The 18,233-nt window shown below is 30.3% G+C and overlaps 2 protein-coding genes across 2 annotated transcripts; both read left to right on the top strand.

The window, feature by feature from the left end:
- Window positions 1-3,960: 3,960 nt before the first annotated feature.
- On the top strand, window positions 3,961-7,075 carry LOC132925738 (uncharacterized). Its single transcript, XM_060990106.1, has 3 exons — window positions 3,961-4,090; window positions 6,291-6,553; window positions 6,692-7,075. The coding sequence occupies exons 1-3, from the start codon at window positions 3,961-3,963 to the stop codon at window positions 7,073-7,075; spliced, it is 777 nt and encodes a 258-aa protein (XP_060846089.1).
- A 3,708-nt stretch (window positions 7,076-10,783) lies between these two features.
- On the top strand, window positions 10,784-16,326 carry LOC132925737 (uncharacterized). Its single transcript, XM_060990105.1, has 3 exons — window positions 10,784-10,936; window positions 11,189-13,331; window positions 15,482-16,326. The coding sequence occupies exons 1-3, from the start codon at window positions 10,784-10,786 to the stop codon at window positions 16,324-16,326; spliced, it is 3,141 nt and encodes a 1,046-aa protein (XP_060846088.1).
- Window positions 16,327-18,233: the final 1,907 nt, after the last annotated feature.

The raw sequence follows: 18,233 nt of genomic DNA, 5'->3' as shown, positions 1-18,233 counted from the left end.
AAAATAAGATGCTAATATTCTGTTCACGCCTAATAGATATTTTATTTAGATTTTACGTAATATTATATATGCGCGTTCCGGTTGCAATAGCCACCGCCGGCCGACACTCACACACACACACACTCACGCGCAACCATCCACTATTTTTATATTGTTTGTTTTGTTAATTATAATTATTATTTGTCCCGTGAGTTATATAACATTAAATTATTTAAATGAGGGCGGTGATCTGCTCGCAGTGTAACACGGCCGCCGTAATTTCGCTCAGTCTCTTCGTATCGTACGTATGTTCCGCAACTCGAATTATTAGTTTTTGTTAAAAAAAAAACGTTATTTTTTATGATCTTTATTGGCAAGGCGTGAATCGCCATTTGTTCTTAATATTATATTTGTGTGCACGAATTGCCACAGTTTAGTAGCCTTAGATTGTATGCGTGCGCGAATCGCCGTGCTGTTAATATTATATTTTATAGGCGCGAATCGCCGTATTGTTAATATTGTTTTATACTTGCAGGCGCGAATCGCCACACTTTTTTATACATTTATATGTCGCAGGCGCGAATCGCCACATTTTATTATATACTTATTGTCGTGGGCGCGAATCGCCGTAATTTTATTATTTGTTTTATTTATTGTTTGTGTGTGTGTTCAATTATTATATAGCTGTATAGGTAGCGGCTGGCCAGCAGTGCACCGACAAATTTGTGAGTTTTAAATCATTATTTATTTATATTTTCTTAAAGTTGCGCCAGCTTAATTTCACCATTAGCCAAAGTTTTCATTTGTTGCTCGTGTCCTTCAGCTTCTTCGAGTTTTATATTAATCATTAATTTTTTTAAATCATTTACACCACATACTGTTATTGGAGGTGGTTTATGGATTTTTACAGAAGTTTTCGCTACTCCTTTCGTCACTTTGATTGGTTTTTTTTGGCGAGCTCAAAATTTCTTTGGAGCCCACAGCGTTCATTTCAGAAATCTGAAGTTGTAATTTTTCATTGTTTAATCGCAATTCCGTTACCATTTGTTTCAAGGTCGCATTGTCATTTTGTATTTGTGTACAAATACTAGCATCAACTGTTATATTATGCGGCGGATCTATGCCGACGTCCATACTTTCATACATTGTGTAATTCGGTCAGTTAGAGTGTGCGATAGGGCTGCACAAGTAGCCGGCGGACGAGTCTACGCGTATGTGTGCGTGTGCGCACGGACGGCAGTCTACACGTAACCCGTTGTGTGCGATTATTTCTTTTGTTACTGCGACAAATAGATAGCCCTGTAAGGAGGGAGAAAGTGGACTGTATAATTTAGGGGCGGTTCATCTCTGACTAATTAAACTAACTTAATTGATGAGTATTAGGTGACCAAAAAACAACACAATATTTAAATATATATATGACAATGTGCAGAACAATTTATTTTACGTGATTCTGCAATAAAAGAAAAAAAACACTTATTTACTAGGGTTAGTATGTAAGCGCGATCACATACGATCGGCGCTATAAAATCGAATAATATATATATATAAAGGCGCGTCGGAGACGACAAAATAATACAAAGTACGTCGAATATGTGACGAATAAAAATAATAATAATAATACAAATGATATCGTGTGTACGACCTGATAACCGGGTTGTCTGATGATAACACGATGGTGGTGATGTACTTGGTCTGGAACGGCGATGAAACGGCAGGCGTGATTGCGACACTCGCACTATCGTCGAATATGACGAAAATGTCGACGACACCGCGTACGTACGTGCGTATGGAGGTGATCCAAATTAGACGACGCGTCAGACACCAGACGGTCGTACTAAGACACGTGGACGGCGTAAATGACCACGGGCCGGAGGTCGCGCAGCGAAAATCGGACGGGCGACGGAAAACACGAAATACAGCTCGTGGTTTTTGGCACAGGCGGCCGTGACTATCGCGGGCACAAGCACGTGCGCGATGAGTCGGTGAGCACAGGGGGCTCGGGTGATTAGCCTAGACGGCTGGTTACCGACGAAAAAAACAGTACGTCGGGTGCCTAGCGAACCAAAAACAAAACGTTCGCAAACGCAGCACGGCGCGGAACGGAGATTAGCTCGGATGAGCAATAAAGCCAAAACGCAAAATATGGCGGAATGACGGCGACAGGGCACCGGATCGTGAACCTGTTCCGTAGACGGTGGAAAGACGACAAAAGGATCGGCGGCGGGGCAACCGGTAACGGGCAGCTTGGTCGCGGCGATATCGGGGTCTAAAGGTTGGACGGCGCGTCACACGCTCCGGCGTGACAACATGACGGCATGTTACCAACCGCGGCACGACCGCGCGAAACTTAAAATAACTTGTATCCAACATAGAGTGTGACCCACTTAAAATATATTTGTTTAAAAAAACTTACCATCCGTCCGACAGGCCGTGGTTTGCATTGTAAACATTAACAAAAAAAAAATTGTAATAACATGCGCAGCACTATTTCGCGAACTGCGAAAGCGAAACATACGTGTTGCTTGTTTGGTGTGCAAAACGCAACTGTGTATAAAATAACGAATTGTATTTACGATGAAAATTTTCACAAGCATTTGTTGTCCTTTCTTTATATAGGAAATTTGCTCCAGAATCTATATAATTTTCTATTACCTATATAATCCATAAATTCGTTAAGTTTTTAGTGTTCCGGCATTATAGACATAAAATCTTCAACAAAACATTTCTCCACGTCTTCTTAGTTTAATAAAGGTAATCCAAATACATTTTTCAAAAATAAAATTATCTCTGTTTGGTTTCGATAATCCTTACTCAACCCCAAATTTTGAATTTGACGCCACCATGATTGCTCCAAATGGAAGCGACATCCTTTAATAGTTATAGTTGGCCAAACTTTTAATGCACCAAGATGAATAGATAATTCAAAATCGGAAAATATAGATTCGGGAGAACAACATAAATTTAATTTAAAACATTCAGTTTTTAATATATAAAAACATTTTGCATATGATTCGCTTTCTTTATTATTAAGTAAAAAATAAACTAAGGTATGTAATGACCATTACTTAAATCGTGTATTGTAAATAATTGTAAAAACAATTTAGTACAATACTTAAAAGTACCATCTACATATATACTATATAGTCTTCACTCTTCAGTGTACTTAAAGTATTTAAATTTTTTTCACATGAAAACATAACTATATTTAGATTACTATCATTTACCATGAGAAATTGTTCGTCGTCATAAATTTTGATTTCTAACGAATCCAACACTTCGTGCACATTTTGATTATTACTAACTATATGTGAACTGAGTATGCACTCGGGCGATTCAATTTAATTTGTCGATAAGACTGCGGACGCACTCGGGCTATAAAAAAGGTAAAAATTAAAAACGGGACGCACTCGGGATATCCCCTAAAAATTAATCGATATATTCTCAAATATTCTTTATTGTACGAAATATCCTATTATCTTGAAATATTCTCAAATACGAGTATGCTAAAAAAAATTTTGCCATTAATTAACCGATTCATGATTTGTAAAGATTTCGAACCCCAGTCTGACTGCATAGTCTCAAAAAAATATGCAAAAGAATATAATTCCGGCCCCTATTTATAACATTTAGTACAACCATGATATTGATAAACCGTTTTTGATTTATTATCAAATGCACATAGGCGTATCTAGGGGGGGGGCTTAGCCCCCCCAGAATTATTTGTATTATTTTTGATTATTTCGTCGTAAATGATCACTCTTGTAATTATTTATCGGCGATAATACTTAACATAATATTTTGTGAGTTTATTGTTATCAAGAGTTATAAAATGATATCATTTTAATCATTTTTATAATATTTATCTTCACTTGTACAACCAGCCGTTTCGTATACAACATCACGTTATTAATTTCCCTCCAAATTGTATTATCAGTTATCACACACTAAAACCGTCGCAAATCGCATTGTCTGAAAAATATGGCTAAAAAAGTGTTCGGTATATTTAATATACCTAAAAAAACAGGACCAATCTTACCATCTCTACCTGATTTAAAGGAACATTTACAAAATGTACAGCTTGTTATTGTTCACAATACCTTGGATTTAGGTGATTTAGACTCTGGACCAGCAAAACCGATATTAGAAGTAAGCATTATATTTTTATTACATCTATAAAATTTAATAATTGTCTTTCGCTTTCTGCTTATTTCTATATAATTTATCTAGGCATATCCTAAAACTAGCTTTGGGTCTCAAAATCGTGCTTTTTCTTCAACATTATATAATCAGTTTGAGTGGCTTGAATACAGCATTCTAAAAGATAGTATATTTTGCTTTGTATGCCGTAATTTTGGTACTGGTACATCAGAAGTTATATTTATAACCAAAGGATTTAATAATTGGAAAAAAGTAAGTGCTTAATGCTTGTATTTATAAAATGTATTTATTTAGTCCATTATTACTTAAAATTTGTTTAATAACTATACATAAATACATATTTTACCTTTATTTTGTTAATGTTAAAATATAAACTAGTATTATTAACAAAATTATCTTACGATCACAGGTAAGTGGTTCAAAGGGAAAAGGAAAAAATTGTAAATCAAAATTGGAAGTTCATAGTAGTTCTCCTTATCATTTGACTTGTATGGCTAAGTGGTCGGCCCATAAAAAGTCTAAAATTACAGGTTCTGTTCACACTTTATTGACAATTGCTAATCGTGAAGATATAGTTAAGAACCGGAATTATATTAAGTGCATAATAGATATAATTTTGTATTTGAGTCGCCAAGGTATAGCATATAGGGGTCACCTAGAAGACAAAAACTCACTAAACCAAGGTATAATTAAATGTTATATATTATAGGACTAGATTGGATTTATTTTTAAATAATATGAATACTCTGTCCCATATTAACGTTCAATCATTGTTATTTATTTTATTTATATTTTTTTATTAGGTAATTTTAAAGAAGCTTGTAAATTATATTTTAAACATAACTCTGATTTCCAAAACCAATATGAGAAATTTATAAACTATACAAGTGCTACAACTCAAAACACTATTATTGAAATTTGTTCAAATTATGTTCTTGACTACATCATCAACGAAGTTAAAAGTGCAGATTTTTACTCTATTATGTGTGATGAAGCAAGGTATATTTTCTGAAGTTTTATCTTTTCAAATTAATGTAATTCAATTTGAATTATTCAAATAACTTAATATAATATTTTAGATGCCACAAACAAGAACAAATGTCAGTGTGTATTCGATATACCAAACATTTTGAAGTATATGAACGGTTTATTGGCTTCTTAAATGTATCTGAAAAACAAGATGCCGATACCCTATTAAATGCAATTCTCAATTTTTTTAAATTATGTAAGTTAGACCAAGTTCCTATTGTCGGGCAGTCCTATGATGGAGCCAATGTTATGTCAGGCAGACAAGGAGGCGTTCAAACTAAAATGAAAATACACTATCCATATGCAACTTACATTCATTGTATGGCTCATAAACTAAATTTGATTGTAGTTGATATGTGTAAGAATGTTAAAGTAAGTTCCAACTTTGAACTTACCTATTATCTTTATAATAAATCAACAGTTAATTTATAAAAATATGTGTATTTTTTAAAGTATTCAAAGCAGGTTTTTAATATGTTGGAGGCCATATATGTGCATTTCTCAATGCCATCTAAGAACAAAAAGTTGCATGATATGCAAAAACTTCTAAATATAAAAATATGTACTTTTTCACAAATCAGTGATACTAGGTGGGTTTGTCGCCATAAAAACTGCAAGGCAGTTATAGACAACTTTAAATCAATTATAAATATTTTAAATAAAGAAGTTGAAGATAATAACGACAGAGATGTCTCAAGAGCGATTGGTTTGTAAAAAGTTATTTAAGATATAGCAATATAATATGAAAAACTAGTTAAAAATAAAACAACAATTATTTATTATATTTTTTAGGTATTCTTTCATGTGTGCAAAAAGGATCATTTATTATACACCTTCATTTTATTAGCTATGTTTTAAATATAATCAATATCCTTAGCAAACAATTACAAAACGACAGTGGGACCCTTGGTCAAGCAGCCAGTTTAATAAATGCAGTCATAAAAACTTTTGAAGATAGTCGAAATCAGAGTAAAATATATATGACAATTTGGGAAACTATAGTAACATTTGCTCAACAACATAATATAGAATTAGAAGTCCCCAATAAAAGTAATAAATAGTTTAATTTTAGTAAGGTTATTAATTGATTATAACATATATCATATTTTCATTATTAATAGTATCTAAACGGAAAAGAACAGAGCCTGAATTTCTGAAAAATTTTGTTGTAACTACAACAACTGCAGCTGAACACGAGGACTCTAATAATGAAACTAATTTAATTGATTACTGGAAAGTACATGCTTACTATCCAATAATAGACGAGGTTGTAAATAATCTGAAGACAAGATTTTCTGCGGAGAGTTTGAATTTGGCAATTTCTATTGATCACTTTTTCAATCTGGACTATGAAAAAAGTTCATTTTTTATTCAACAATATAAGGTATGTTAAATGTAAATAAATAAATCAACTTAAGTGAAAACTTATAAAACTAATGTAACCCATAACTGAAGCATGAAAGTACTAACTAACTGTCTTATTACTTAAAGTTGTATTAATAATGTGTTCTAATTAATATAGGATTTACTGAAAGTTGATTTGAATTCACTTCAAGCTGAAATGATGGTTGCCAAAAACTGTATTCAAAACTATAATAATAAACCTGAACCGGGACCTGAACAAAAAAATCAAATAAATTTATTCAAAAAAAATATAACTATTTCAACTTTTCCTAATGTATATAAACTTTTAAATTTAGCTCTGACCTTACCAATTTCTCCAGCATCATGTGAGAGGTCATTTTCGACAATGAGACGTATCAACACATATATACGGTCAACTATGACTCAAGACCGTTTTTCCTCACTGGCAATACTAAATATTGAAAGAGATATTTCAAATAATATTGATTCTAATGATATATTAAATATCTATTCAAAAACTAATAGACGCTTGGAATTATAGTTGAAAACAAATAAATGTCTTATTTTCATTTAATTTAGTGTTTTTTTTTTCTTATTAAGTATTATTATTTTTGCAGCCCCCCCGATATATTTGATCACCCTACGCCTATGCAAATGCATCTACTTTAGCTCCTGCTATTATTATTTCGCTACCATTTAATGCGTGTGAGATATTTTTATCATTAAAATGTTGTAACCACGTTATCGATTGTTTTGAATAGTTTTCTTTTTTTTCTTTATCTAAAACAGCTTTACTATCTTCACACAAATAATTTAATCTGTAAATACTCATACAAACCCCAGCTATAGTTGTATAGCAAAAAGGATCAATATTAGCTATATCCAAAAATTATTTTCTTAATTCTAAACACCCTCTTCGTAAGATATCTAAATCTGAATTACAGAAAGCCTCTAATTCTTCTTTAAAATAAAATATATAATTTTCATTAATTTTTTCATTATGCTATTTTTCAAATTCTAGTTTATTTTATGTTTTCATTGTTTCGAAACCATAATGTTTTTTATCAGGTAATATACCAATATATTCTACTGTATTAAAGAAATGCGGAAAGTAACCTTTTTTAAGTTCTTTGAGACCAAACGTTTTGGGAAAACTACTGAGCGGACCTTGTCTAAAATTAGAACTATCTATTATTCTTATATTTAAATATTTAATTTCTAATAACATTAGTTTAGTACCATTATAAATCGTAAATGGTTTTAGAGTGTTATCAACCAAGTATTTTAATATTTCCTTCAAAATCATGAGCAATTATTTTATTTGCGATATGAGTTCCTGTTTCTTGTTGAGCTTCATAGTCAAAAAACAAATATTTTTCTGTATAAGTACAGTATTTAAATTTTTTATTTGTACCACCACAATTTGTACATTCCATTAAACATTTACCTCCTTTTTGTTTTCTACGTTTCATATAACATTGGTGTTCATTTATTTTCACTTCTTCAAGACAATTTCTACATTTACTTTACCCACATTTAAGATTTTTATCTCTACACAATATTCTATTACAATCAATACATTTATATACATAATCACATACATATTTATGATTATCTAAACATTTTTGATTATAACAATATCTATTACATTTTTCACAATATATTTTACTTTTTGTACTACTTAAATGTTCAAATCTCTCACCAAAATATGTACACAATTTACGTACATTTACATTTATTTCTTTTCTACATTTATGTTTATCTTTATTTTGATATGGTTTATCACACTTTTCACAATAATAAGACGAACCGTAGAAACCTTTGGCTGATTTAATAACATCAAAATGATTACCATTTTTATACAAATAAATTTTAGTTTCTTTATCCTCACCCTTATAAATTAAAGTATTTAAATTATCAGCACAAATAACATTTACTTGTATATCTAGTGCAAGTTCCGCATTCTTAATATCATTCAATGTAAAACCTTCTTCGTTATATTCTGTTAACATATTACATAATTCTAAAGCTAAATCTTTTTGAATTTTTCTACCCATCTTCAATTGTTTAATATTATTGGAATCTAATTCATGTCCTAAAATATTATTTGTTTGAGTAGATAATGCAACAACAATAGCTCTTGGACAACATAAATTATCATCGTTATTAATCTGAATAATACTAGTGTAACGGTCGAAAATACTAATATCAGTATCCAGCGACACGGTAGTGTCGCGAGCTAAGTAAAAAAAAAAAAAGGCAAAGCACTCGACCGTGTATATATACAGAAACTTAAACATTTCCATTTAATACGTGTTAATATTTTGGTATTCTTTATTAAAGGCTGTAGGTCTAATAAATGGACCAAATCATTAGAATTTGGTATCAATCGATCGAGAAACTCATAGGCTACGTGCTTTTATAATTTCAATAGAATCGGTTGAATAATATTTTAGTTATGATCAAAAAACTGTGGATATTTAAGTGATCATTACTTTCACCGCCGGCTGCCGTATTAACGCGTCATGTGGACGGAGACGGGTGAGGGGATTCTTGCGACGGCGATGTGTCTCCCACTACTATTGCTTCCCACCACCGCTAGACACATACAATACACTAACACGCGGACATAGTTCACTATCGCTTATCGGTATCGGTGCATAGTGCATTCTGTTTTCGTAATTTCGTTCTTTCGTCTCGCGTCCTGTGTATGAGCTTGTTGTCTGCGTTATTGTTTCTTGTCGGCAATATTGTTATTCAATCCGCGTGGTATCACCTAACCTAACCGTATCGATTGTCTATCATTGTCCATTAAATTTTGTATATGTATTGTATTAGTATATATATATCATTGTTGTATAGTTTGAGCATTTTATTATTAAATAATAAAAAGTCATTAAAAATGGTAACTAAACTCCAAAAGGCGCGAGCTATGCGGAAAAAAAAATATCAGGAGTCTACTCAATGTAAAAACGTGGTTGAAAGTTATCAGGAGTCATCTTTACAGTGCAGTATTAACACGGTACAGGAAGTACCACTAAAAAGAAAGCCAAAATCGAAACAGTTATTTCCATTTTATTTAAATATTGAAAAATTTACTAATAGATTAATTGGTAAATTAAAAATGCCTCTGGTTAAAGGTAGGTGTACTGCAGATAGAGTATTAAAATGGGTGCTGAAGTATAGGAAACAAAATGTACTTTTGTACAGAAATACATTTAAACATCTTAAAAAAATTATTAATAAGAAAATTAATCATTCTGTGGTACTACCAAATGATGATAAATTAGATTACCCATTGCTAAGATTTATTTTAGGTGAATCTCGCCACTCTAAATACACCGAACCTTTCTATTGTAATACCATATTACCTTTCACGTTTAATAAAACATTAGAAGTTAATGACGAAGGTAAAATTATGAATTTATTTCAGCCTATTAATATTAATACGCCAGATGTAGCATGGTACTGTAATGATATTTTATGTAACATTAATTGTAAATATTCTATTCCAAGGGTATTGAAAATAATAAAATACTTATTAAGTTCAGAATTAAATAACTTTCCAGACAAAATTAAAAACATCGATTTGTGTAACAGCGAATCTAGAAATATCTTTAAGTTAGGCCATACTTCGGCTTGTTACGTTGAGAACCACTGTTCTTCCATTTTATTATTTTTAACAAATCTTACTCACCATTTTCCAAATATTCAGGAATTAGTTTCATGTTTATATAAAATTCGGAGGGTTCAAATGAAAATTAATCAAATTGATTGGGCTATTCGTAATATTAATATAAATATGTTACTTGAAATGGAACAATTATCAAAGAAGCCAGGGAAAAGCTTTGATTTAGGTTCATTTAATTTTTCCAATGAGGATGATATCATTACAACTTATTCACATTCATTCAATCGATTTAATAAAAGAGTTATGGATATACCAATAAATATATGTTTATCATGTCATAAATTGTGTTATAAAAATAATGTTACAAATATTAATAACATTAGAAATCCTATTAGTAATGAACACTGGGAAAAACTCAGTGAATTCGTTGAAACTAACAATTTACCCAGTGATTTTATTTGTTTGTATTGTATTAAAATATTTCGTTCAAATGCATTACCTCCTTCTTGCATACTTAATAGTTTATATTCTCCAGTTACACCTCAGGTACTTTTATGCTTAAACGATTTTGAAAGAATACTTATACAGCGAGCCAAAACATTTCAAGTTGTTGTTAAAATGAGTTCTGTGGCCGGTCGTAAACAACCTAAAAATGTTATGAATCAAAAAGTGATAGGAAGAGCATTCCATTTACCTCTGCCATTAGAGGAAACGTTAAAAAAATTACCAATTCCTAACCAAGCTATAATTGAACATGAATTATATATTCTTGTTCGTAGCATTCCAACGAAAAACAAAAAAATATGGCAAAGCTTAGTTAACATTCAACAAGTGTATAATGCGTTGTTATGGTTAAAGGGTAATAATATTTTGTACAAAGATATATTTATTCCACACTATAACAATTTTGAAAATGATATATTGACTATGAAAACTGAATATTTATTATCAGATTTAACTACTGATGAAGATGAAATATTAAATACCACTGATAATGACAATAATATTAATATTAACGCTGAGGGCCTACATAAATATGCTCGGACACGAGAAAATGAAAATCCTGTGCTAATTGAAAATACTGGCAAACAAAGGGACATTAGTGAGATACAAGCTATGCTAACTCAAGCAGACCCGAGTGATGAGTACTACGAACAATACACTATACATACACTTAATGAACCTCGTAAGAATGCTAAAGCTACTGATCTTTATCAAATGCTAAAAGTAGATGCACAGTCAATTGACCAACGAGATTTACAATTAGATTTAAAGTGTTTTCCTGTATTGTTTCCTTTTGGAAATGATGGTCAATATTCTGACCGATTGGTTTCACTTATGCCTTCTGAATTTATCAAATCCCGATTGTTGTCAATGGATTCTATTTTTAGAACTAACATACAATACTTATTTTTCTTGTTACATGACTCTAATATTAGAGCGTTAAAGGCTGGTATTTATCACATACTAAATACCAAGAAATCTTCAGAAAAATTAACTTCTTTAGAATGTTTAGAGTTACTTAAAAATGAACAGTTGGAAGGCAATTTAACCACTATATTCGCTAGATTGAGAAACACAAGTCAATACTGGTTAGGTCCACGGTCAGATATAGAAACTATGATAACTTGGTATGGACCAGTGACATTTTTTTTAACATTAAGTCCTGCCGAGTACAATTGGGATAGGCTAGAATCGTTCTTAAGGCAAGTAAATAATACAACTGCAGACGGCAAATCACTATCAGCACTCATAGCACTTGATCCCATTTCCACATCACGTTTCATTAATAATGAATTTAAAGGTATACTAGATTTTCTTACATCTGATGATGCACCATTGGGCGTAATCACACATTACGTATGGCGGCGAGAATATCAAACCAGAGGACTACAACATTTCCATACACTTATTTGGATAGAAGGAGCTCCAGTGTTGGGAGTTTCAACAAATGACGAAGTAGCTGATTTTATTGCAAAAAAAATAACGTGTGCAAAACCTGATAAAAATTTATTTCCAACACTTTCAAAACGTGTAGATTCATATCAAACACACAAGCATAACAGTTATTGCATGCGCAAGAAAAATACATCCAAAGGTATAGTTCAATGTTGTAGATTTGGATTTCCTAGGTCTATTACAAATCAGTTTACAATCCGTGATGTTGCTACATCTATTGCTGGACGAAGAAATCTAAAATCGAAAAGTAGACTTTATGATATACCACGATCAGAAGAAGAAGCAAATATAAATGATTATAATCCTGCTATTCTATTAGCGTGGGAAGGAAATATGGACATTCAATTCATTGGTGAAAAGTCATGTGCCCTTAGTTCTTACATAACAAAATATCAGACTAAACCTGAAAAATCTAATGTTTCACAAACGTTTGATGTTATAAACAGTACTAAGTCTTTAAATACTAAATTATGGAATGTAGCCTTACGCTCACTCAGTAACAGAGAATGTGGAGTTCTAGAAGCAAGTGACACGTTGCTAGGTATACCTTTGTATGGAACTGATAAAAATACAACGATCAAATGGCTGGATGTAAAAATAATAAGAAACAGAAGACTAAAATCAAAAACAGAAATAGAAAATTTGGATAACCAGTCAACTGATTTATACTATCCTTCGATGATTGATATTCATTACCCTAATAGACCCACTGAAATGGAAAATACTAATCTGTTTAATTTTGCTAGTAAATACGACATTGTGAAAAAAAAACCACATTTGACAGAACTTGAATGTTATGAGTATCCCGGTTATGGGTTTATTAAAAAACGACCACGGTCACATTTAATTAAACATCCTATTTATAACTGGAAATTAGAACCAGAAAAGTACTTTCATTCTTTATTGATGTTATTTAAACCATGGAGAGAAGAAAGCGAATTACTTGGTGTAAGCAACACATATTTTGAGGCATTTATGTTATGTAAAAATACAGTAGAATCAGCAATAGATTATCATAAGCACCTTCAATATCTTATCACATCTAAAGATGATATTAATAAGATTATTGAAGAATTGCAAAATAACCAAAATTCACATACTACAAACGAAACAAACGATGAGTTACAAATTAATGAATTAGAAGAAGCTATGGAAGAGCTACAAAATAATGAAGAAAATGTAGAAACTTTAGTAGAAAATTTAACAGGTTGACCGCCATGAGTCTCTTTTAGGGTTCTCACTGGTCTTACCCCCTGACGCCTCAATATTTAATGGGTTTACTCAAATTTTATTTGAACAAAAAAAATGATTGGATTCTGCTTAAAATTGATATATGGGTTTAGTATTGCTTATATAACTTATCTACAGTTATTTTGGATAAATTCTAGCTGAGATCCTTAATAGAGTCTCGTGGCGCTGATGAGTAACTCGTAAAAAAAATTAATGATTGTTCCTAACATATTGAGACACTAAATAGGTTATCAAAGTATTAATTGTAATAATAACTGTCATTCCACTAAATTTAGTTAGTATGTTATTTAGGATATGAGATTGTAGAATATATTTGTTTAGGAACATGATGTTTATATGGTTAAAAATGTACCAAACAATTTTTCAAAAGATCATACTTATCTCAGTTATTTTTCTCATAGCAAATATTTTAATTAAAAGTAATAATATTTTATAATATAACATTTAAATTGCATGATTATCACAGTTTCATTTCTTATAAAGTAATATACATGAGAAAAAGTAACTTTTTAGGTACTCAATAGTATAGAATTACTTATAAAACTTTACATCTCAATAAAATTGTATATTGTCACATTTTATTTTCTGATAAATATTATATAAATATTAAATAAACAACTGAAAAATTTGACTTGTACCTTAATTATACTGCATGGTGTACAAGTAATTATAATAATAGTAAATAATAAAATGTATGATTATTATACCAATAACAAAATAAAAATTTAAAAAGTAAAATTTTCTTATTTTACATAATAGGTATCACAGTAAAATAATTAGTATCACATTTTATTTTCTTATAAATATTAAATTAACAACTGAAAAAATTGACTTGTACCTTAATTATACTGCATGGTGTACAAGTAATTATAATAATAGTAAATAATAAAATGTATGATTATTATACCAATAACATAATAAAAATTTAAAAAGTAAAATTTTCTTATTTTACATAATAGGTATCACAGTAAAATAATTAGTATCACATTTTATTTTCTTATAAATATTAAATTAACAACTGAAAAAATTGACTTGTACCTTAATTATACTGCATGGTGTACAAGTAATTATAATAATAGTAAATAATAAAATGTATGATTATTATACCAATAACATAATAAAAATTTAAAAAGTAAAATTTTCTTATTTTACATAATAGGTATCACAGTAAAATAATTAGTATCACATTTTATTTTCTTATAAATATTAAATTAACAACTGAAAAAATTGACTTGTACCTTAATTATACTGCATGGTGTACAGGTAATTAACTACTTTGATACTTTGTGATCTTCAAAAAAACACTCAAAACAAATTTTTTGGTCACATGCCTCACATTTTGTACTTGTTTTTTTGGAGTATTTTTGGGAATATGTTCTTCCTTTTTCTTTTACCATTTTTTTATAGCATTTGTTGCATCTACCTTTTATTGTTTTCACTAGTCACATTATTATTGCGGGATAACTCCCATGTAGGATCGTCATCTGAGTCATCAGGATATTCCTCAAAATCAGAATTAATTAAATCACTTATCTCTTGTGAATTAATTTGTAAATTATTTGAAAACTAAGTGACTAAGTACAGTAAGACAGTACATCAAAAATAAATAAAGTAAAACAGTAAAGCAAAAATTTTTTAAAAAAAACGTTATCGTATCATAAATTTAATTTTTATCGTATTATCAAGTTCTATATTATCAGTAGCGGTAAATATCATATTATACAAAACAAAAACCAGAAATATAAAACCACAAACATGGTCAAATACATTGTACAACCATGACCAGAAAACTTAATTGTTATAAAAAAAATTTAAAATGAAAAAATAAAGATAAACGTTCGCTACAAAGACCAAATTAATGTGGTCACACTGTAGAATCCGATTCTGTAATCAAAATCATGTTAAATGAGACTCTTTTCAGAGTATCAGCATTTATTTCTAACTGATCATTGAGATCCCAAAAAGAGTCTCATACACGATTTTCAGTAATATAGGTGAGACCCCAAATAAAGTCTCATGGCGGTGTTGAGTAATCTTAAAAAAAAACCCGTGGCGGTCAACCTGTTTTAAACGTTGATCAAAAACGAGTATTTGATTTTATTAAAGGTGAAATAGCAATTGAAAATAAACCAATACGACACTTTGTTTCCGGTGTAGGGGGTACAGGGAAATCATATTTGATTAAAACTATTAAGGCTTATGTAACAAACCAATTAAATCGAAATGTAGCTATAACAGCTCCAACAGGAATAGCTGTATATAATATACAAGGTATGACTATTCACCGTTTATTGCAGTTACCGGTAGAACATGGGCACACTCCACCATACAGACCCTTATCAAATGATTCTCTTAAATTAATTCGTGAGAAAATGAAAAATGTAATTTTAGTTATAATTGACGAGATAAGTATGGTATCTAATGTGACATTGATTTATATACATTTAAGACTATGTGAAATTTATGATACTGGTAGCAGTGATGATGGTTGGTTTGGGAAAATCAATATCTTAGTTTTCGGATATCTTCTTCAATTACCACCAGTAAATGAACAATCACCATTTCTACCATTAAATGCAAAAAATAGTGATAAGTATCTACATGAATTAGGTACTATAAATTTGTGGGAAAAATTGTTTACTTACGATGAATTAACCGAAAACATGAGACAAAAGAGTGATCCTGAATATGCAAATATACTGGAAAGAATTAGAATTAACACAGTTACAGGATCTGACATTCAAGCTATAAATAAACAAAAAATTAGTTTTAAAATCAAAGAAAAACCTTCAGACATAATAAGACAATTGTACGAAACTATAATGAACCTACCAGATTCTACATTAGTTCTACTTCCTACAAGAGAACATTGCTCATTTTTAAATAATGGAATATTATCTTTATTACCTTCAGATAACATTAGTTTGGAATCAATTGATTCTGTTGATTGAAAACAATCAACTAAAACAAAAGCTATAAAAAAACTGTCGAAACTTGATGATGATAGTTCGCGGACAGCTGGTCTTCAAAAATATTTAAATGTGAAGTTAAACAGTAAAATTATGTTACAAAGAAATATTGATGTATCAAATGGTTTGGTTAACGGTGCTATAGGAACAGTTAAAAATATAATAAATGGAATTGATGGCAAGCCTCAACAAATTCAAGTGATCTTTAACGAAAAAATGCATAATCTTGAACGTGTTACAGGCAAGTTTGAGCTTTTTCATGGAGCATTCGTATTCAGAAAACAATTTCCCATAACTGTCGCTTATGGAATTACTATACACAAAAGTCAAGGTATGTCGTTGGAAAATTGTATTGTAGATGTTGGTAACTCAATATTTTCTTGTGGTCAAACATATGTAGCTTTATCTAGAGTAAATAGTCGAAAAGGATTACATTTAATTAATTTTGACCCAAGTAACATAAAAGCGCAGATAGCAGCTATTAAGGAATATAACAGATTAAGGGCCAAATGTAGACCTGACTTGAATAAGATACCACTCAAACATAACAAAAATATACATGTAAAAGATATAATATGGAAAGAAGCATCAAATGTTCAGGTTCATGACATTCAAACATTCCAACACCAGCCTATTAGCGACTTAAGTATCCCAGGGTTTTCAAATTTGGATGCGGTTTCTTGTTATGCAAATGCATCTTTGCAAGTAATTTTCAATTGTACTCGCATATTAAATATCTTAATTAATTCTTTAGAAGACACTGTACTAAAAAAACTTGCATACTCATACACATCATAAGTATGTCAACTAAGTGCATTTAGTATAAGAAATCAGATTGGTCATCCTTACGTTAACATAGAACAGCAAGATGCTGCTGAATTTATTAGTGCACTCATATCTTTATATGAACCCTTACACAATTCTTTGCTTCATCAACTTCAGACGATATTAAAATGCTCTAGGTGTAAAAAGAGTAGAGTACATATTTCAAATAATTATATAATTCAACTTAATGTACCAAATGATACAAAAACTGTCACAATGCATTCTATGTTGAATGACATGTCTAAAGAAGTTACAATAGAAAATATAACTTGTAGTGCTTGTAATACTACTTCAAACCATACACAGACTACAAACATACTCAATACTCATGAATATTTGTACTTTCAAATTCAACTTTGGAGTGATGTGAACACAAAAATTACAAACTTGCAAATAAATTCATTACCAACCACAACACTTACAGTTGATAGTAAATGTTACACTTTAAACTCGGTCATTTGCCATCATGGTCAATCTATGACTGAAGCCCATTATACAGCAATAATAAAACATCAGAATAAATGTGTAAGATGTAACGATACATCTGTACAATTTGAACGGTGGCCTCGTGGTGCAAAAGATGTTAACATCATAATAATGGAAAAAAAATAAAAAATATATTGACCCTAATAAAAACTAATAATATCCCTACAAAAACACTCCGTCAACTCCGTGTAAAAAACGCTAAGTAAAAAAAAAAAAAAAAAATGCCATAAAATGTGTGATATAAGGTGGAATTTAAGTAAATGGTCTAATGTGTAAAATGTATTTATTAGTAATTAATTCAAATTTAATAAAATTGGGTATTTATATTAATTTATAATATGAATTATTTTAACTAAAATTTATCCAAATTTAGTTTACTTGGCCGGAACATTCAGCCTAAAAATGTATAGTCAAGCACTAAGTTTATGTAATAAATAATGCAGACCCCATTAAGATAAATAAAAATTTGTTTCCGACCAAGTAAACTAAATTTGGATAAATTTTAGTTAAAATAATTCATATTATAAATTAATATAAATACCCAATTTTATTAAACACATTGTTATGGTCGCTTCGAC

The sequence above is a fragment of the Rhopalosiphum padi genome, chromosome 3 (assembly GCF_020882245.1).
Source record: "Rhopalosiphum padi isolate XX-2018 chromosome 3, ASM2088224v1, whole genome shotgun sequence".
Classification (NCBI taxonomy): Eukaryota; Metazoa; Arthropoda; class Insecta; order Hemiptera; family Aphididae; genus Rhopalosiphum; species Rhopalosiphum padi.
This window is presented reverse-complemented; position numbering and strand designations above follow the sequence as displayed.